The sequence below is a fragment of the Malaya genurostris genome, chromosome 3 (assembly GCF_030247185.1).
Source record: "Malaya genurostris strain Urasoe2022 chromosome 3, Malgen_1.1, whole genome shotgun sequence".
In the NCBI taxonomy this organism is placed as follows: Eukaryota; Metazoa; Arthropoda; class Insecta; order Diptera; family Culicidae; genus Malaya; species Malaya genurostris.
Window position 1 is genome coordinate 232,315,821 of NC_080572.1, and position 22,675 is coordinate 232,338,495.

The window sequence follows — 22,675 nt, forward strand, 5'->3', positions numbered from 1 at the left end:
TTTGATATCAATAAACAGAGCTGCCCAGTCTGCGAATTTGTCTGCAAATAAGCAGATTTCTAAAATAAGCTGCAAACATGTTTTAGTTTTGAAAATCACGTTTTTTGTAGACATTCGTCAAAATTGATAGACTTTCGAAATCGCCCGCGCCCTTTTTTCCTCCTCTTTTCCATGCATCATTTTTTATTGAGAACATGAAGACTGCAGACTTTTTTTTTAATTTACAAATTTTTTAAACCCTTCCTGAAAATATAAAATTTTTTCACTTGGCATCTCTGACACTAAATGTCTTTGTCATTAAGAAAAATATTTAACTGCATCATACGGCATCTGTGTAAACATTTGATGTGCAAAGAAATATTTATTGCGTATAAATATTTGAAATACTGAATACCTCCACAGTGTGAATCACCAACACAACTGATCATGAAACCAAATTTTGCGTATATTACTGAACTAGAGCAATCGGAAAATCGCAATCTGTTAGGAAACCAAAAGCGAAACTGAGAAAGAAATTCGAGGAATGGAGAATATGAAATGAATAGTAATGAAATCTGCGCAAATTCGAAAAGTTGTTCTGTAACACATAAAGTACATTCCGTTTACTTAATTGAAATATGTTATCGACACTTTGGTTATCGGATGAACGAAGAAAAATAAAAGATTCTGTTAGGTTAAAACATGTGCAAGTCAGATATTTACATGTTGATTTGGAAATTTTATCCGAATCATTGTTTTAAATAAAATCAATTTCTTTTTCCGGGCATCCCATATTGAAAATTACCATCCGATAAATCGTGTTTCACTACGCAAAAACCAACGAATAATGAAAAGGATTATCCGTTCAATTAAATCTCCATTCACGTGGGTGATGGGAGGCAATGGAAATATGTTAATAACGTAAACAACAAAGCGGCCACGTCTTTTTATTTTTTTGAACCGGATCAGGGGTGTTACTGGTGTAGAAATTCCCGGAACGTAAATGTATAAAACAACTACAGACCAGAAGTGATAAAATAAAAAGTAAACAGACATCATCAAATCAGTTGTCTACGTTCTAGAGTAAAAAAATGTCGAATAGTATCCGTCGCAGCAGTATGATCGGTAATATGTCCACCAATGAAAATGTTTCTCCTCTGGGATCAGAAAATCGTTTCAATGTGTCGGTAAAACGTACACCTTTGAAACTGTCGATTCCAAGTTCAAGGTTACAATTTACTGATACGTGTCAGCCGAATACGGCACCGGTTCATTCAACGACAACACCATTCTCCGGTTCCAACTTCGACCATACACCGGAATTCATCGTCAGTAGTCCATCGCTGTCCAACGGCAACCGGCTTGGAGCGCTATCCCAAACGATTGGGAAACTCAGCGAACATGATGATGGCGTGATGAGGATCCCTGGATTCGACAGTAACGGATCACTGCACATCAACAGTCTGACAACGAGTCCAGGTAAGTTTGTAATTGTAATGGAATTCATATACATATCGAGTAACATGAAATTTCTTACTCATTTAAATTGAATTTCTTTTTGTGAGATCAGCGAATAGTCAGTAGTCACTGGGGGCCAAATCTGGGCTATACGGTGGATGAGAAATTAATTCGAAATGTAATTCGTTCAATTTAACCATCGTTGCGTCGCCTTGTGAATTATTGCATTGTCTTGGGTAAACGGTGTTTTTTCTTCCACATATGAGAACACTCTGGATGTTTCCCTTCAAACGGTCCAACAACGCTATGTAGTATTCGCTATTGGTTGTGTTTCCTTTCAAAAGATAGTCGATGAAGATTACACCGTGTACATCCCAAAATATTGAAGCCATAACCTTCCCAGCAGACTGTTGTGTTTTTGAACGTGGTTCACCGGCTGCAGTCATCTCAGATGATGATCGTTCTGATTTCGAAGTGAAGCGATGGATGCATGGTTCATCCATTGTCACATATCGACTCAAAAATTCTGATGTTTTGTTTGTGAACATGGCCAAACATTGCGTTAAATCATCAACACGTTGTTGTGTTTAATCGACTATGAGTCAACGCCTCACCAACCATGATTCTGCTCATGATTAGAAATTCATGCATAATTGTAAACACACTTCCTTTCTGATATAGTTACAAACTATCTCACGCAATTTTAATTTACGATTGGATATAACCAATTTGTGAACTTTTTATTATATTATTACGACCAGAACGTTCCCCATCGTCGGCGTCTGTACGACCACATTTACATTCAACTAACTATTAAAAATAGTTCTTTTCGGCGGAGCAGAATCCGGATAACACTGTTAAAGCTTGTACAGTATCAACACACGAAATTGTTTTGAATCCATTAATTTGAAAATGACAAAAATAATGACACATAAATGACAAAAAAATGACACATAAATGACTGTCGCTGTTTTCTGACTATTCGAAATGTCATTCAATTTAACACATACAGTCTGTTAAGCATAATTTTGGAACAGTTTGTTTAGTAATAGTCGTTAGCTTATTTTCAGCGTATTCGAGGGGAAGAACCGTTCAAATGAGTCAAATTTATCGGGAGCAGTTTTTTGATGAACGAAGCAGTGAAATCTGCTTTATGAACTATGTCACTTTTGAGGAAACGTGAACTGTTTCTCCTTCTCTCGGTAAGAGAGAATGTCTAACCCCATAATTCATAGCAAGCAACTGTCCCCGATCAACATGTCCTATCTGAACTGTTTCTCATTTTGATACTTGTTAGAAAATTTTGATATTTTAACTACTAACGAGACCAGACTTATATCAGCACTTGCTACGAAAACAGCTTTTTGTTATCAGCTTGTTAAGGCTTGATGATCGGGTCTTCGCTGGACTGGACAGTGGTGAAGACTAAATATTCAGTTTTCACCAACAGCTTGATGACCGTCTTTTAACTTTCTCGAATACGAGCTATAGCAATACGCAATAAGAATTCAATGAACGAATATTCCATGCTGAATATTGATTACAAGACTTATTTTTTATCAATTTACTCTCATGAACTATTTCGATTAAACCCAATTAAAGGCTATATAACAGAAATTTGATTTGTGTTTTAGTCTTTGTTAAAACGTAGAGCCGTCTTAAGCTAGTTTTAAATATGATCAGCATCTAACGGGGCAAACAGATTGGAAAATTAACATGCGAATGCAATTATGTAATGAAAACCGCGAAAATGTTACCGCAGAGACGGGACTTGAATTCAATTTATAAAAGTATCAGGAGTGCAGGATTTTCTTTCCCTCGAGCAGCCAGCGCTTGTTTGTTCGCAGTTTGCAGCTGAGATCGCCAGATAGCCATCGCCAATCCTGCGCTCCTGCTACTTCTGTTTATAATATTCAAGTATAACTAAGAATTGTCACCCTCTATAACCTTGACACGAATTGAATAAAAGATATGCAACAGTTTTCGTTGCCTAAAGTCATCATTAACAGCAACTAGCGTTTGGAGCTTGCAGAAACATTTTACAGTCATCAGTCTGTTTACGAAAATTGAATATTTAGGTTCATTTAGGGGTTAACCTATTTTGTGCATAAGGCACATAACCGATTTCCATACTTTATGTTTCGTCTAAAATTTTATGTACTGACGAGCCGAAGACGAAACATAAAGTATAGAAATCGGTTATGCGCCCTATGCACAAAATAGGTTAACCCTTAAATGACCATCACCTGAATCGGCCAGTTTAAGCCGAAAATAGTTTACGTTCCACACGACAGTAAAGACGTTGCGTTTCGGTGCAAATAAAAAAAGTATTCTGTAAGTAGCAAAAATTTTATGATTTATGTTGAACTGCTAGGTTACATAACAGTTCAACATAAACTGTTATGTACTGACGAGTCGAAGACGAAACATAAAGAATAGATATTGAATATATAATTACTTTAGCACTATCCAGCCTCGTGAAGATAGTTGCTTGCTATGAATTGTTTTGTCAGAAGAACGACGTTCAGACCACGAGAGAGAAAATTATACTCACGGCTTCTGTGCTTCATGAAAACTCCAATACCAGCACACTGTACCATCTGTGTATTTGTGGAATATAACTGCTTCCACAAGCTTTTTGTTTGTGTGGTTCTTTTTGGCGTACATATTCACCAGTGAATTAATCTTTCAAACACTGGTCGGGAGAGCTGCTTCAAAGTATAAACACAAAGTATTCAAAGTATATTTCCACGGAGCCTCTGTTTGATGTAGATACAGAAATTTTTGAGAGAATTTGCATCAGGCGATAACGAAGGCCAATCAAGTGCCATAAAGTGCATCTTTACCGTTTCCATGTGTGATAACCAGGGCTTGTATTGTTAATCCTCAAACGAACGAATCAACAAAAACGCATCCGCTGTGAACACTTTGCTTGACATTGCTGGATGAGAGACCAATATTAGAGAGAAACTAGATGCGTGAGAGTATATTCTACCGAGCAGACCCATTTCCTATATTAAAAAACTGCCTGTGCTGTCAGTCTTATGTCGTTTTTGTTTTTAAACTGCATTACACCGGTGCAATGCTACACTGAGGCATGAATAAACGAACAAAAATGATGAAAACATAAACAGTAACCCTTGACTACAATAAACGATTCCATTGCACAGAGCTACACCGAACTTTTAATGAGTGCTACACCAGTGGTATCGGTGCAGAAAAAGTGTAGCACTGGAGTAGTGCAATTGGTAAAAACGAACGGTTTCAGTGTAACTTTCGCTACACCGGTGTAGTGCAACTTAAAAACGAAAACGACATTAGTTAACACATAAACTAATCAATCCATGGGAACGCAACGAAATGAAGGGTTCTCTTTCGTTTGTACTGTACGAGATTGAAGAACTTTGCTTCACGGCCTACTACAAGACGCGAAGCAAGGTCATACAGCCTATGTTTACGGTGTTTTTAGTATAGATTTACAAAACATAATGTTTGTACTCCAAGACAAAATGTGATCAAATTTCAAAAATATTTCAAACATTGTTTAGCATGAGTTTTCCATTCGAACCAATTTTCAAAACCATCAATTTGTTCCTTGGGAGTTTACACTGTGTATACTGCCCATACCTGCATATCAGTCCCATCTTGAAAATCGGCATGTCGAGAAAAAAACGATTAAAATTTTATTTCGGATTTTTGATTTATTGTGCTACCTAATGCTAAATCATGGTATTATTACATGAAATATCGGTAATACACCTTTGCTATTGTAATATTGCAATGAATGAAATTATTGAAATTTACACTAAATGGGACTGATATGCGGATACTTTGCATATGGGACAGACAGGAGTTGATATTTTTTCACATTTTACTGAACAAACCCTTTTATTGCAATTTCTAAGAGTATTGAGGATAGATTGCATTCCTCAAGCTAACTCAATATTGGCAAAAATCGATATGGGACTGATATGCGAGTATGGGCAGTACATATCATAGAAACACTAAAAGCAATGTTCTTTAAATTAATATTCATTGAAACTAAAAGTTACAAATCTAGTTATTTTAGAGCATAGTCATCAGCTGGCTCACATATTCATGAACTAATGAACGAACAAAGCAGCTCTCCTTGCTTAGGTTATTTTCAGTGGGTAATAAATTCAAAATTGTTAACAGGTGGGCAATAAGTCGCAATTAGTTTGCTTCGATAATTGAAAAATCTTTCTGAGGAAGATCCAGGTTCTAAATCCAGATGGCTTCTCGGTTCAGTTCCAAAATCCCAGAATCTAGTCCTGGGATCAGAACTCATGTCCAAAACACACGAAAACTTATGTATTCCTGTCAGGAGTTCAGGTTTATAACTCAGATCCAAAATGCAGGCCTAGAATTCGGATCCCGTTTTTCGCTCAAGAGGTCAGGTTCATGTTCTGAAACTAGGTCCAGAATTCAAGTCCAGAATTCAGGTAAAGAATCAAGGTTCAAGATCTATTTTCAAGTTCGAAAACTCTGTCAAGAGCTGATCCGGAATCAGATCTCTGGCCTAGGACCAAAGCCCAAGATCAGGTTGAAAATTAAATTCTAGAATCCGGATGCAGAATTCAGGTTCAGGTAAAAAATCTCTGTCCAGAATTTTGGTCCAGAATCTGAGTCCAACTCTAGAATTCATATCCATAGATCCAGAATTGAGGTCCAGCATCCCGTTCCAGAAATCAGATTCAGACTAAGAATTCCGGTCCAGAATCGGAGTCCCGATTTTAGGTTCAGAGATCAGATTCATATCACAAATTCAGAGGTTAGGTCAAGTTACTCAATTAAGGTTCCGGTTCTGAGTTCCAATTATAGTACGGAATACTGGTCTGGAATTCAGATCTTGGCTTAGAGTCCATGTACAGAATCCAGGCCCAGATTCAGAATCCAAATAAAGAATTTTGTATCAGATTCAGAATACTGAATCAGAATCCAAGGTCAGAATGCAGGTCCAGTACTCAGATACAGAAACCAGGTCCTTAATCGTACTTCAAAATTTTGGCCTAGAATTCAAGCCAGAGCTATGTTTCTGAATCCAGCTTCAGGTTCAGAATCCAAAATCAGGTTCCAGGTTCACGGTTCTGGTCCATTCCCAGTATTTTCGTCAAGTCCAGAATCCAGCTTCAGATTTAGACTCAAAACCTTCATCGAGAGATCAAACCAAGAAATCAGGTTCAGGTCTAGAATTCAAATCCATGCTCAGTATCCAAGTATGGATTTCTCCATCAGGCTCAGTAACTCTGTCAAAATTCTGATTCAAAAACCATGTCCAGATTCAGTATTCAGAAACCTTGTCGGATATCCAAATCCAGGGTTTAGAATGTCTGTCAATAATTTAGGTTCAAGTTTAGAATTGAGGAATCCTAGAGAACTCAGGTCCAGAATTCAATGTAGACTCACAGGCTTCAGAAAACAGAATTCTAGCGCTGAATCCAAGTCCAGAATCTAGGTTAAGGTCTCTGTTAGGAGTTCAGATTCCCAATCCAACTCCAAGTCTAGAATACCCAATGTTCCGAATATAAGTACTGAATTCATCTTCAAGCTCAGAATCCATATTCTGATAAAGAATCTCTCTCACGAATCCAGGTTCAGATTCAGTATTCTGATCCAGAAATCTTGTTCAATAGTTCTGTATTCTAATCCAGCGTTCAGGGCCAGAATCCAGATCTAGATATCGCTTAGTTATTACTGGGTGAGAGGACTTGCGAATCATAGAACCAAATACTAACAAATGTAATAGACACACAAATCTTTATCACAAAACTTATTTTTTGTCGAATTATCCTGTGAAAAGTCGTCGCTTGAGAGTCGCAAATAAACTGTTTGACCTCAAATAAACTGTTTGATTTAAAATGTTTTCGTTTTTGTCTCTCACACAGGAGGTAACTAGTAATTAAAACCAGAAATAGAAATGACTCGAAAAGTTATTTTTGATCGAGCTCTTAAAAAAATCATAGTGTTGTCCACATACGCCATAAGAAAACACGAATAATGCTGAACTTTTCTCCATTGCCCAACGAAAAGACAGTCTGAAATTAGGACTGATAAAATGAACATAATGAAATCCAAAAACTGGTAGAAACAGTTATAAATCCGTCCGCAACCTTCTCCAATCCGGCGAAATTGGTCTGCCAACTGAACTACTTTGGATGTTATGATACTTCATTCCTCTATCAGTCGATCTCACTTTATATCTTCGGTTGAGCAATAAGATGTGAGGTTTTGTTGTTGTTTTTTGCTTACCCAATGTTTGAACGATAGGGTCTTGAATTAACAATTAATTTCTACCGCGATGGGATTGGGAAACAATTTTTTTTTGTATCATTTCTATCTATTTTATATTCAAATCTCGAGTTAGAAAAAATGTTGATTGTCGCAGAATTTTAATAATCTTTTCTACTTAGTGGGCAGTAGAACGAATAATATATTTAAAATGGGCATTCGACCGAAAAAGTTTGGGAACCACTGTTCTAGAGCGCTCTAGGTAACCGACTACCCAGCGCAGTCAATACTTTTAAGACACAAACGAGTTGAGCCAACCTCAATTAGTTCTGATCAATAACGGAGTAGCAATACACGGGTGGTCTCTAATGTTAATGTTAAATGATGTTTGTCTGTTGTTATTTTATATTGAGTACAGTCTGTATATTTCATACTCATTCATTTGTCTACGAACCGTTGCCAGTCTCGTATTGTTCAATCTTTCATGATTTTCTTCCGGGTGCACTGATTTTACACCAGCGTTTACAGTTTCGCCAACTTTTCAGCGATAATCCTGGATCAGCGCCCAACCTATGCACGATGGTACGACGTTGTTTTTCAATAGAAATGTTTCCCGTCTCTCGAAATTTGCGTGAAATTTTACTTTGCGTAATATTTAATTTGACCATGTGGTGTAAACAATAAGACAGAGCAGATTGTGTTCATTCCTTGATCGTACCTGTTCTTATTCTTATTTATATTCGTTTTTTAGGATATGGATTCCTTGTTCCAGAGATACGAACTAATTGCTAATGTCAAATATCATCTTCTACGTCTTTTACAGAACATTCGCCCCTGCTGGCCCAGTTAATGGAGAGCAATTCACCGGGAACTGCATCCAGCCATGGAACCGGAAACATTTCGCCAATGGCACGACTTATGCGTTCCCAGCTGAACTATGACAATTATCAACGGCAGTTTGACGAGGTGAGTGTCCATCATGCTCTGTAAAAACTCTCCTAGTAATTACTACGAGAAGCTTATATTTTACGCTGAATTTGTTCTGCTGTTCACTTTATAAATATACATCACATATATCAATGCGGGCTGCGCTTAGAAGAAATATTGCATACAGCTCAACCAAACAGACTCTAATCTAAAATTAATTACTATTTACATAATTATTCAATTAAGCCGCCCTAAGAGCACGTATAATTATAATGTTCCTCCAATCTTTGAATGCGACTGCAGGCAAAGTATAGTCTACGAGCCATTTAGGTTTCGTGTTGTGCTGTATGATTTTCCCTATGCCACTACTACTGTATGTCTCTAGGGAACTTGATCGTCACATTCAACCGGGGTCACCGAGGAGACGTGTGTAAGACGGGGAAAAAATGCATAAATTGAATCGATTGTTAGTTTTTTTTTTCACCGCAATCATTACTGGTATCGACACTGAACGGCGTTCAAATAATATCTCAATATGACGAACGGCGTCCAGCTGACGAACGATCGAACACCTAACTAGCGCAAACCCTTCAGAGTGTATTCCTGCCGTAGACGGCAAAGGAGAGGATGATTACAGGTGGGCTTTGTATGTCAAGGCTAGCTTACGTTTGGAATCTGTAGAGGAATTGATAAATCACTACGGACCGACATCGGCTACGCACGCGTGACACCTCTGGGCTAGAAGGCGTCGTACCTTTTGATGCCGCCACTGTACCTTTAATGGGATCGTAGAAGTGGCGACCTGAAACAAACGAGACAACCTATTCCACCTACGCCTGAAGCCGTTAGGGTATATATGGATTGCCGTGCTGTTCTGTGTTGCAGTTTTTATGCACACCGAATCAATTACGTGCAAGGAAAATGAATTTATAATGGATCTTACGTTTTGAATACTTTGCGCATGAATACCACAATGTTGCAGTGGTCACTGAATGTCAGGTCAAATGTAATTTTATGATTCACCTTTTTCAACCGGTCCAGATATTTTTAACATTCTTTTTTAGCTCTTAGACTTTTATAAGACTTCCTTTTTCGTGTTTTTTCGATTCATTGCAGTCAAGGATGGCTTTTATCGTATCAAAGAACGTTCAATCTTCACTCTTCACACGATTGAATCAGTGACATCAAAGAGAAATGGAAAACATCGCAACAACAAACACCCGGCGTGGCTCATTTAACATAGAATAGACACCAGTGCGAGAGTGAATTTCTCTCGATGACATTTCAGAGAATCAAAGGTTAGCACGCTGCTGTGGAGATCCTCTCTGAAGCTACAAACGGTCGCTTATTCTCGTTTCGCGATCCGATTCTGTATGGGCAGTGGATAATTGCGATAGAATCATTTTACTATTGCCGCTTATTCTAACTATATGCATATAACCTTTGTATAAGCTGTGTCTATGAAAATGTATGTGAATGCTCCACACAAGGGTTTTGAAATATTGCAACCTAGTATAAGAAACATCAAGATGAACCATCGATTCGATTTTCTGCGATAATTGTCAACTTGCGATTCTCTCTTGGGAAATTCCACACAGCAACGATCATTATCAGACTGTATATTTTTTCATGAGCCGTGAAATACTCAGAGTATGAAGTGGAGCGAAGAAATGTAGAAAAATTCTCTCGCGGTTCATGCATTGAGAGACTCGAGTTCTTATAGCATCTTCTACCGGATTGAAAATGTTGTATACAATATAGATAGCAATATAGCAGCTTCTGTCAAATTTTCGGCAATCACCAACACTGATTGCAGTAAACATTGGATCAATTGTCAATGACAATGTTGTTATGACGATACAAAAAAAAACGATAACAATGTGCATCAAACAATTATGAAGACAGAAGCTTTGAGTAGGTATTATCGAATACACTACCGAGATATTCGGTATTCGAGTGTAATCTATTATTAATGTTTCTATACTAATGACATTACCACCGGTTCAATCGCCAACATATGTTCGTGCAGCAGATATTCTGCAATTTCAATTCATGCCTTCATATTTCCTCTGGGTTCTAAAAAAGGACACTTGATGAAGTCTCGGAAAGAGAGCCAAAAGTTATCTGTGGAATAGACCGATATTCTAGAAAACAGTAAGCAAATTGTCATAAAGTTATTTTCTACTCTTGAAAGAATTTCAAGTACAATAGCTAACAACTGGAAGACGACAATGTTATTATACCACTTAGCTCAAGGGGTCATGTTATGTGTCAGATAAAAAAAATCGCAATGCGAAAACTTATAAGATTTTGCATATGGGTAAAGAAAATTCTTCAACGAACGATTTGTTAATTTTGTTCATCTCGATTAGAATTTCATTGCCAGCTACACTACTGGGCGGATGTTTGTCAATTTTTTTTTTTTGCCCACCACACTCCCCCACACCAAAAAGCTTCAATTTGAAGCCCCCTGGTAGTGGACGCAACTAGTCTCAGCGGAAAAACAAGAAACAAATAGACACTGGCAATAATAATACTAGAAATACAAATTTAATTTTGATTCAAAGTCCGCTGAGATTCTATTTATTCATGGTTTGATGTGCAATTTATTAAAGTGGAATCCCAGTGGAAAAGATTTCCTTTTAAGGGATCCACAATTTAATTACTACGCTATGTTGGAAAGAAAGTACAAATTAAATTAGGTAATTAGTTATTAATATGAAATACTGTTGACGATAAATACATTACATTATAAAACAAAAAACTAAATTAGCTAAATATCTCGTTCAGTCTGTGCTTAAAATGGTACTTTAGTCTAGCCGCAAATGTGGCACGATTGCTTATTCCTCGCATGTCAGGCGGAAGTGCATTATATTTAGTTGGACCAACAAAAAGGATCCGTCTTTGACCAAGGCTTGTAGCTGCTCGAACACGAAACAAATTGTTACTACGGCGTGTTGTTCTAGAATGGGATATAGTTGGGAACTGTAGGTTATGGTGTACTGTGGATTTATACAAATTATCATGGATGAATCGCAACGTTTGGACATCACATAAGTATGTTATTGGTAAAACATTATGGTTTCTGTCAGAGTATAACAATAGACTCGAGAATAGTAAGGGTTTATTGAAAATGATTTTTAGGCATCTGTTCTGTAGAGTTTGGAGTTTCTTCAGATGAGAACAAGCAAAAAACTAGCAAAAAAATTTTGAGAAATATTAGGAAGTTCGGAGGTGTCACTAGATTAGATCGATAGAAAAATTATCAGAATATCATTGCAAAATTTCAAAGTAGAAATTAAAACACTTTCTTAGAGTTACCTCTTAAAAAATCACACTTTTTTAGGATTTTTGCATTTTTCATATAGAAAGGCTATGCAATCACTGTGAAAAATGACTTTTTACCCGAGGCCTGGAGTGCCGAATGTCATACATAATTCGACTCATCTCGACGAACTGAGCAAATGTCTCTGTGTGTGCCCGTCCGTCCGTGTGTGTGAGTGAGTGTGTGCGTGTGTATGTAACAAAAATATGCACTCACTTTTCTCAGATATTGTTGAACCGATTTCCACAAACTAAGATTCAAATGAAAGGTCTTATGGTTCCATTGCCTGCTATTGAATTTCATCCCGATCCGACTTCCTGTGCTGGAGATATAAGATGCTATGTACCAAAAAAAAATGGAAAAAATATGCACTCGCTTTTCTCAGAGACGGCTGAGCCGATTTTTACAAACCTAGATTCAAATAAGACGTCTTATAATCCCATAGTCTGCTATTCAATTTCATTTGGATCCAACTTCCGGTTCCGGAGTTACATGGTAATATGTGAAAATTAGAGAAAAAGTGTGCATTCAATTGTCTCTGAAACGGCCCAATCGATTTTTACAAACTACAATTCAAATGAAAGGTCTTATAGTTTCCTAAAAATTTGTAGAACATTTTATTTTGTACAAACGATGGTCATAAACAGGTACAAAATCCATAAAATTGTCTTATAAATTCTTCTAGTTTGCAGAGCTTGTTAGTTTGTTGACATAAAAACTTAATTCAGCACTACTGACATAAAAACTTAATTCAGCCCTACTGGTCCCCCTTTTGCTGTTCCGGAAGCACCGAAAATGGTGAAGAAAAATTCCAAAAATAGAGTTCACTTCTATTTCTCTGCTTTGCCTGAACCGATTTTCACAAATCTTGATTTGGATTGAAGCTCATATTATCTTTAAAGCTACTGTGAAACTACATCCGAGTCCGACCTTTGGTTCCGCAGTTACAGGGCGATGAGTGTCAAAGTTTTCCAATCGCCATTTAGAATGACAATACAGGGTCCGGCACTCGAAGTGTAACCAATTAAAAAGGCCATAAATTCAGTTTGGAAAATTACTTTTACTTAATTCAAAGTACAAAATGTGTAAAAATAATACAAAATTCAGAATCAATTCACTTTTGCTCGATATGACAACCTTTTGCCTTGACTATGGCCTTGAGACGGTCAAAAAACGAATCGCAAGCTGCCCGAATGTGACTTGCAGGTATTTTGGCCCACTTGCGGACAATAACTTTTTTCAGCGCCTCGAGACTGGTGTAGCTTTTAGTTCGGACTTTGCTCTCCAAAATGGCCCAAAGAGAATAATCCATTGGATTCGCATGTGGTGAATTCGAGAGCCATTGTGTGGACGTGATGAAGTTCGGAACGTTGTTTTTCAGCCATTCTTGGTTCACTCGAGCTTTGTGAGACGGTGCCGAGTCCTGCTGAAACGTCCATGGTCTGCCACCGAAATGTTTGTCTGCCCACGGCTTCAAAGCAACCTCCAGAATACTTTCCCGATAATATGTCGCATTTACCTTGACGCCAGGCTCGATGAAAACGATTGGAGAGCGCCCATCTGCGGTTACAGCGGCCCAAACCATTATCTGTTGCGAGAGCTGCCTCCTGGTGGCCAATCGATGACTCAAATTCTCGTATGAACGGTCGGTCAAGTAAACCCTATCGTTTTGAGAGTTTACGAATTGCTCAATTGGAAAAATTTTCTCGTCAGAAAATACAATGTTCGGAAATTGACCGCTTTCGGCCAAACGAAGCAACTCCTTCGCTCTCTCAAGTCTAACTTGTTGCTGCTTCGGTGTGAGATCATGCGCCTTTTGGATCTTGTAAGGCTTGACCTTCAGATCATTTTTCAGTATGCGGCGGATGCTACGGTCGGATATTTTCAGTTCTTTTGCCATTTGATTGGCACTTTAAGGTGTTTGAGCTCACGAACAATCGCTGGTTGTGATTTTCCATCTAAATATAAAGCAATCACACTATTACGTTTTAAATCCATCACTGATTTTTTTATCGCGTTCACTTTTGGCAAAATGCTTTCTTGCGCTTGTAAACAATACAACTCCGAACTGTCATTTAGCAAATTTCTAGAGAGCTGATGCCCGTGCGTCAGCTGCGCGAGCGGTCTGAAGTTGGTTACACTTCGAGTGCCGGACCCTGTATGTACAACACCGGTACGTGGTGGTACGGTGGAAGAAAAAAACACAAAACGAATTTTATTTCGTACACGTTGTAAAGAAAACTAAACGGTTACGGATGTCTGCTACTAGTATGTGATATTGGTGAAAGACGGTGTTGCGGTTGATAAAAATTTTAGCTATTTTATGATAAACGCGACCGAAAGTATAAGAGAATGTAAAGCCGAGATAAAATTAATGATATAAAAAAATAATAAAACAATATCAATGAATTGAAGTTTATTTGGAAAAATATGCAATTTTCGCAGCCGGTAGTAATAATAATAATAATAATAATAATAATAATAATAATAATAATAATAATAATAATAATAATAATAATAATAATAATAATAATAATAATAATAATAATAATAATAATAATAATAATAATAATAATAATAATAATAATAATAATAATAATAATAATAATAATAATAATAATAATAATAATAATAATAATAATAATAATAATAATAATAATAATAATAATAATAATAATAATAATAATAATAATAATATTAATAATAATATTAATAATAATAATAATAATAATAAATTTGAAAATAATTGGTGAAGTAGTTTTCATCGAACGCAGCAATTTATTTTTCTAGAGGGCGGGATTATCCTTTTCATAAAATCACATTTATTCTGTGTATTTGGTTATAATAAAACATTTCTAGAATCTAGAAAGTCAAGTTTTCAAGTTAATCGAAGCCAAACTATTGGCCCTGTGCACCGAGCACTTGCCTTCTTATTACACCCTACCCACTCCTTAACGAGTATTTGATATTATTCGGTGAATATCCGACACCTTGGAACAGATAAACATGTTTGCCACTAAATACAGTTTGTTGAATAGTTGGTAAAATTTTCACAATATTTCGACATATAGCAAAGATATTTCAACAGATTTAATAAAATCCAGCGAGAAAAAGTGAAAATCTTTCAAAGAAAATTGAAATAAAAAATTGTATCATTTTTCCAAATAAAGGAAATTTAGTAACTTTATGATTTCACTGTTAAAACACGGGATAGGCGTTTATTAATATGGACTAATTACTCAGGTGGTAATTCTCATCAATACTGTAACATTAGATTACGTGAAAAGTTTAAAATGAAAAGTTTGTAGTTGTGTTGTTATGAAGTAGAGCAGACTAACCAAATTTACAGCATGATTTCACACAATACCGTTTCAATGAGTGTTATCGAATTAATTTGTGGTCCTAAAACATGCATTATTACATGATCTGACTTTTAACTCTTCATTTCCTTAAATCATTGATTCAGGTTTCATTGTGAAATTAACGTGCTTTGAGGACTATTCACACATATCCGGTCCGGTTCAGTGCCGGCACGACACCGTGCACGGATACTGATATTATTTCATTCGTTTTCTATACGCACATTCACGATTATCCGGCACCGTGCCGTTTCAGTGCAGCTCGCCGTCAGTACAGCGTCCGTCCGGCTAACTTAAATTCGTCGTCACCGATATTTTTTATTTTCACTGAAGTTGGTATGTCATTGCATTGGCTGTGCCGGAACGGAAACAGCACGGAAACGGAACGAAAGGGTTTCGATAAAAAAGAACACTGACGGCGCACTGAAGGCACTTTCACTGAACCGTCACGGAACTGAAATGTGTGAATAGTCCTTTATTGTTCCAATTAATCCGTTTATTGTAAGGCACCAGGATAATATTGTAAGATCACTTATTGTTTTGCCTTTCTCATAATGTATCCTTTGTAATCACTTGAAAAATGAACTAGTGAAAGTGATAGATTTTATGGTGCCTGAGATTTTCATCCGCATCCTACTTCCGGTTCCGGAATTACAGGGTGAAAACTGCGAAAATTTTATATTGTCACTTAAAGCGGCGAAAACGTAAAAAAAATCAAACTGAGCTCATAACTATTTCAATCGGTATTCATTGTCAGCAGACGACCAAACAAACCGACTTCGGCTATACTGGTCCCCACTTTTCTCCGAGATAGAATGAACGATACTCACGAATTTAGATTCCCTAAATTTCGGCTTCATATGGAATTTCTAAATATTGTCCAGATCCGACTTCCGGTTTCGGAATGACAGGGTGATGAGTGTTTGAAATTTCAAGCCGACGTTAAGAGTGACAATGTAAAATAAGAAACAGATTTCTTAATTGGACTTATAACTATTCCAAGGCTATGTTAGAAGCCATACATAAACCATGTAGACCGTCAGGGAGAGGGGGAAGTGCCTAATGAAAGTCTAACTTTGTCTATGAGGAGGAAGGGGGAAGGGGGGTATTGTTTTCTGCAAAGTCTACATAGTCTCTTGTTCTTTTTATTTTCAGAAAAGACATACGAAAATCAGTCAACCAATAATGTTTCATCAGCTTAGCTTTACCTACAAAAAAGTAAATATCTAGCATTGCGGATATGCAAATTTGCAGAAAATATACCTCCGAGGCAGAACTAGAGCATTTCTAGTAAAATTGTTCCTATGAATCTCTTTACGAAGAAAACCCATTTTGTTTCCTATTGTTCATCTCGTATAGAGACGAATCCACCTAACTGCAGAATTATTGTATCTCTTTGCTGTTTGTATATCTGTGATAACTTAGAATTGACGACATAACCGGCGAATGACTTTCAAAACAATATCACTGAACTAACTTTCAACACAAAATGATATATTGATTTGCTTCTTTTATACTTACAGTAAAAGAAAATACCCCAATTAGAATACATTGTCAAACTCGAAGTTCTTACGTTCTCTGTAATGCAATCAATATACTTTAACTTATAAAACAGTTCCAAATTCTGATCTACGAGGTTTATGAACGGTCCCTTAATTTCTGGCCATACGATTTGACTTCGGCTATTCCGTTTCCCAACTTTAGTTTTCGGAAATACCGGAACTAGTATGCAACAAAACCTAAACAGATTAAATTTGGAATAAAACCAATTTGTTGTTAGTTCAATCCAAGATGCATTTTTTCATTTGAATGTTCATTATTAGTCATCTTAAAACTAATTACAATAACTTAATTAGGTATCATGAAAAACTACAAACTTTTGAGTTTACTCTTGCTTTTACAGTATTTGTAGACTTCTTTGCAACCGGTTAAGCTGCTTTTGCCAATGATTTTCGAAATTTTTCTCTAGTTGTAGCTTGTTGTTTATATTGCGAGAGTTCTCTTTTCACGAGAGCCCAACACCGCTCAATAGGTCCCAACTCGGAGCAGTTAGGTGAATTCGCCTCTTTTAGTACAACACCGACTACATTCACTATATACCATCCCCAAACATCTTTAGCGTAGTGACAAGTCAGAATAGCGAGGGAGCATCATGGCTGCGTAGAAATGTTAAAAAATCTTCTTCAAGCATTTTTCGCGGTATATATGTATACTATTACAGCTTTGGCTTACTCGATCACAGCTACATATTGCTTGTTACACCAAATATTTTCCGTTTTTGTTCCGCTCCCAGCCTTTCTGACTGTTGTCCAACTTGTATCGAAAGGTTTAAGAACGTTATGGACCGTGATTGCAGAAAAACTGAACTTTTTTGCAAGTTTTCTTACTGACAGATCCGGGTTTTCATTGCGACAGCACACAATTGCTTTTCTCACTTGCTCTTCTTTCGAAGCCATCTGCGATCTAAAAGCTTGAAGTATCACTAAAATTCATTTTAGTCTGCGAAATATTTCACGCGGTGATGAAGCATTTCAGATATATACGTACTTATGGGTGTCCAGATCTTGTCGCAAACAAGCCCTCATGGTCAACAGCTACAAAAACGATCTCACTTCATTCTCTCAGAAATGGCTCAACCGATTTTCACAAGCTCAAGAAAAGCTAAACGCAGTATTGCTCCATTGGCTGCTACTAAATTTAATCCGGAGCTGAAATTTCGGTTCCAGAATCACAGAGTGTTTTGATTTGTAGGTTATGGTAGCTTACGTCTAAGTATTTATTTCGTTAGATGCACCGTTCGTTCTCGATCGCCGATACAGACGCTTGATTAAACTCATTGTCAAACTAGGTCATATTTTACAGAAAAGTAATAAAATAACAACAGTTGATTTAATGTACTCAATCTAGCTTAACGACAACACTAACTAGAAACGTGCAATTTGTCACAGGAAAAAAAAAAAGAATAATAAAAATACCCATAGTCCTTTCATGTCATGTTGGCTGGGTAGATGCATTTTCACAGTGACTGTTTTTTACAGGCATCTCGGTACCCGAATAGCGAACATCATCGAGTTGCCGACTGCAGGCGGTTCGTTTGGGTCATTAAATTATGAATATTTATATTAATAAAACTCTCAAGTACTGCAGGTCATATGACTTAGCCTTTACGCGCCTTGGTCTACTCGGAACATGCATATGTCGAGTGCCCCAGAAAGTTGCTGACTGTTGTAAAACGTGTCACATATAGTTCACAGCGTACCGACCTAAACGGATTTTAATGAATGAAGAAAACGATTGAAGATGAATATGAAAAGATGCCCTCCGACGACTTCGACAATGTAAATCACTTGATTTATTGCCAATTTCGGAGAGCCTTCTGTTTTCGCACTTCTGTTTTACAGCGGCACAAGCTTAAAACTATGACACAGATAACAATCGGCAAATTGTCTTTGATACTATCCGACCGATGATTTATGTGATGTTCAATAGGACAGAGCTCAACTTGCTTCTCTAAATAAGAAACCTCGATATCATATCCTACTTGTTTGCAGCTTGTGCTAAATTATGATGAAAGCGTCGTTAGTCAAAGGGAAGAAACATTACAAAATTAAATAAAGAAGTCAAAATTAAATGTGCTTGGCTTCTTCAAACGTGATTACTTGATACGTTAGTACTACCCACCTGCCCCGTAAAACGGGATTACTGAATACTTTTCAAGCGCGCTTTTTACTTGCAAACCAAGACTCATCTGCACGAACGACGGTGAAACGAAGGACGAATCTTACCCTTCCGTTGCCCGGTATAAAGTATCAAGTTCAGTGGGAAGTGCGAAATTTGGAAAAGATTTTTCGAGTGAAAACAAAAAAACCACTACGCAGCTGCTGATACGATCAACTTATGTGCGGTAAACAGTGAATGTTGAAAGTACTCCGTATTACTTTATTCGAGGCTTAGATAAGAAGAGTCACGAAATTCACCGTTGTTTTTATGTTGACGAATTTCATTTACATATGCGGTGGTGGTTCAAGGTATAATAAAACCTGTCCGAGTTAAATTTCGGACGACAATATAATAATAGCAAAAAAAATAACACATAATTCAACAAAACGGGTTGTTTTTTTTCAAACTAATAGAGTATATGTACATTAGAAATTCTTTCTTCTTAATTTTGAGCAGTTTTCGCTTAACTAGAGCCCAGTTTCTCTTTGTTGGGCGAAATTCTTGACAGTTTTTTTGGTACGTGCTTGACCTCTTGTACAATATGTCATTCCAAAATTAATTTCGTGTAGTGACAAGAGGCTAAATCTACCCAAAACGGGAGCTGGAGAGACGTGGCTTCCAATAACGGGTGTTTTTTAAGGTTTTTTTTTAATATGGATTACTCTATTGTCTGAAAGTTGTTTTGACAGTGTAAAGTGACGTCTCTACTCAGTATTGTTTGGCAAATCGTCAGTAATAGGCTAACTCCATAACAACGTTTCCAAATCGTGGAAAGGCTATAGCAGGATAAGCATGTGAAATCTGCCCCCAAAGGGAATTCATATTGTTATACCACATTCGAAAGGTCATAGACTGGAAACAATTTTCTCAAAGTTTCAACCCTTTAACTGCCATGTTGACGGAGCTAGGGTGGTTCTATTGATTTTTATTTTATTTGATTTTTGAAGAAACCGCTCCTCCGGAAAAATTTGAAAAAAATCAGGTATATTTAAGGCATTATGGGGAAGGTTTACAATTTTTTTCCAAAATTTTTGAAGATGTATTTCTTCCATTAAAAAATACTAAAAAATTTTGAAACATATTTTTTCCCTCTTCCAATTTTTGCACCACCCTGGATTTTTTGTCATAAATAAAGAATTTTTGGACACGTTGAAGTAGTATGTTTTCATATTTTTAAAAAATGTGGACGACCACAATATTTGATTTTTTCTAAAAAATAAATAACAGTCGACCATGCGTCCCCATCAAATTACGAGAGAAGGAAAAGCATGGTGCTTCGTTCTAGCAGTTACTAGTAGTAGCTAACCATGCGTTCCCATTAAGTTCTGTTAGAAGGGAACGCGTGGTGTTTTGTTCTAGTGGTTATACAACTCAAGCGCAGGGCCTAGAAATCAAAGTAACGAAAAGGAGGAAATGAGTCCAAAATCCAGGGTAGTGTAAAAATTGGAAGAGGAAAAAAATATTTTTCAAAATTTTTTAGTATTTTTTAATGGATGAAATACATCTTCAAAAATTTTGGAAAAATATTGTAAACCTTCCCCATAACGCCTTAAATAAACCTGATTTTTTTTAAATTTTTCGGAAGAGCGGTTTCTTCAAAAATCAAATAAAATAAAAATCAATAGAACCACCCTAGCTCCGTCAATATGGCAAAAAGGGTTGAAACTTTGAGAAAATTGTTTCCAGTCTATGACCTTTCGAATGTGGTATAACAATATGAATTCCCTTTGGGGGCAGATTTCACATGTTTATCCTGCTATAGCCTTTATGTTCAAAATCAGTGTTCAATTAAAACTGTTTATAGCGCAAAATTCTCTTCAGTAAAGAGTTTTAGAGAGCATTTTCGGTTAAATGGATACGTCAACAAGCAAAATTGCCATATTTGGATCAAAGATAATCTACACCCCGTTGAAAAATTACCGATGCATCCCGATAAATGTACACTAACGTCTTTTTTATGCGAGTTTACGTACCGCATAAAAAAACCGCATAACGCTGAAAATTCGTATAAAAAACCGCATAACTCTGAAAATTCGCATAAAAAACCGCACAACTCTGAAAATTCGCATAAAAAACCGCATAGCTCTGAAAATTCGCATAAAAAACGCATAACTCTGAAACTTCGCATAAGAAAAATCGCCTAAAAAACCGCATAAAAAAGGCCGCATGAAAAAAGACCTTAGTGTACTGTTTGATGCGGTTTATGGGCTGGTGGAATCATCAGTCCTTATTTCTTTAAAAAATAAGGTAGACACCGCATTACCGTAAATGGAAATCGATACAGAACCATGATCAATAAATTTTTGTTACCAATCTTCAAGATATGGATGTGGACGAAATGTGATTTCGACAGGATGGTGCCACTTGAAACTCGACTTATTGAAAGAACATTTTGAAGACAACATTGTTTCCAGAAATGTACCGGTGAAATGGTAATCACCGACATTCTTTTTCGTACACATCCTCATTGATAGTGCCAGTAGAAACAAAACCTTCAGATTTTTTACAACAGCTACATATGGCCTGCCAAATCAAAAATTTCTTCGGAAATTTGGGCATCTTCTTTGTCCGGAAATGCTCGGAAACGGCGTTTGGGATTTTTCTCTACAATGGTTATCACTTTCTAGTCCATTTGTCGGAAGCATAATTTTCCATTTGTTCCACTTCCAACCTTCCAATCCACAGTCAAGTGCTGGTCAAATAATATGCAAACTAGAGATGGGCAGTTCGTTCGCGAACGATTCAAAAGAACTAGTTCTTTTGAAAGAATGAATGACCCATAGTTCTTTGTTTGAGAACGGTAGTTCTTCAGTTCAAAGTCATTGTCCTTTTTTACTCCGAAGAGAACGATGTCTCGGTTTCATTCAACAAGCAAACTTACTATGAAATGAACGAACGAACGGCTCTCGAGAACTAGTTCTTTTAAGAGAACTCTGCACCACTGAACGGTTCTTTGAAATGAACTGTTTTGCCCATCTCTAATGCAAACATAAAACACAGTACCTGTCGGTAGTTTTAGTTTCTTGACTCATGTACCGCTAAATTTGTTCACACTTTCACTTAATTCGATGTCATTTTAATAGGTGCAAAGGAAAATGTAGACATGTTTTACTACGAAATAAAGAGAAGAGCTCAGCAATTCCAGAAATGCTTAGCAGATCATCAGATTCGACCTTCTTCAATTTGGATGAAACTTTGCACAAGGCTTCAGTATGGCAAACCATAAGTTTTGAACCGATGAAGAGATGGTTTTTAAAAAAGGCGTATGTATTTTTGCATATCTCGAAAATTGCCCTTTTCAAATCGTTGTAACTCGGAAACCGTTAATTATACAAAAATGGCGTCCAGGAAGAATTTGTAGGGAATCAATAGGGCACTCTAAAAAAAATATACACTGAAAAAAATATTTGATTTTTTTTCTTAATAATTTCAAAATGAAACAAAAAAATTAAACTAAAAAAAATCAGGGTTTCGATTTTTTTTGTAATTATTATTTTAAAGCTCTTACTAAAACCTACAGATTGATGGCTATCCCATCCGTGCCTTTTGAAAAATGAAGAAATTACAGCTAAAATAATTTACAGATATATTCGAAATTTCAAGTTCTCGTTGAAAGATAATCATTTAAACAGTAGAATATTATTCTACAGGTTGAAGG

The 22,675-nt window shown here is 36.6% G+C and overlaps 1 protein-coding gene across 4 annotated transcripts in view; it reads left to right on the forward strand.

The window, feature by feature from the left end:
- Positions 1 to 988: 988 nt before the first annotated feature.
- Positions 989 to 22,675, forward strand: part of LOC131439187 (NAD(+) hydrolase sarm1) — a 139,763-nt gene continuing 118,076 nt past the window's right edge. For 3 of the 4 annotated variants that reach the window (XR_009231073.1, XM_058609906.1, XM_058609907.1), the window contains exons 1-2: positions 1,056 to 1,458; positions 8,510 to 8,652. Coding sequence is in view for 3 of the 4 variants with exons in the window: in XM_058609906.1 (XP_058465889.1) it covers positions 1,071 to 1,458; positions 8,510 to 8,652 (531 nt within the window). In the remaining variant the exon portion in view is untranslated. Of the gene's footprint in view, positions 1,459 to 8,509; positions 8,653 to 22,675 lie in introns of all 4 variants that reach the window. The other variant, XM_058609905.1, reaches the window with a different exon arrangement.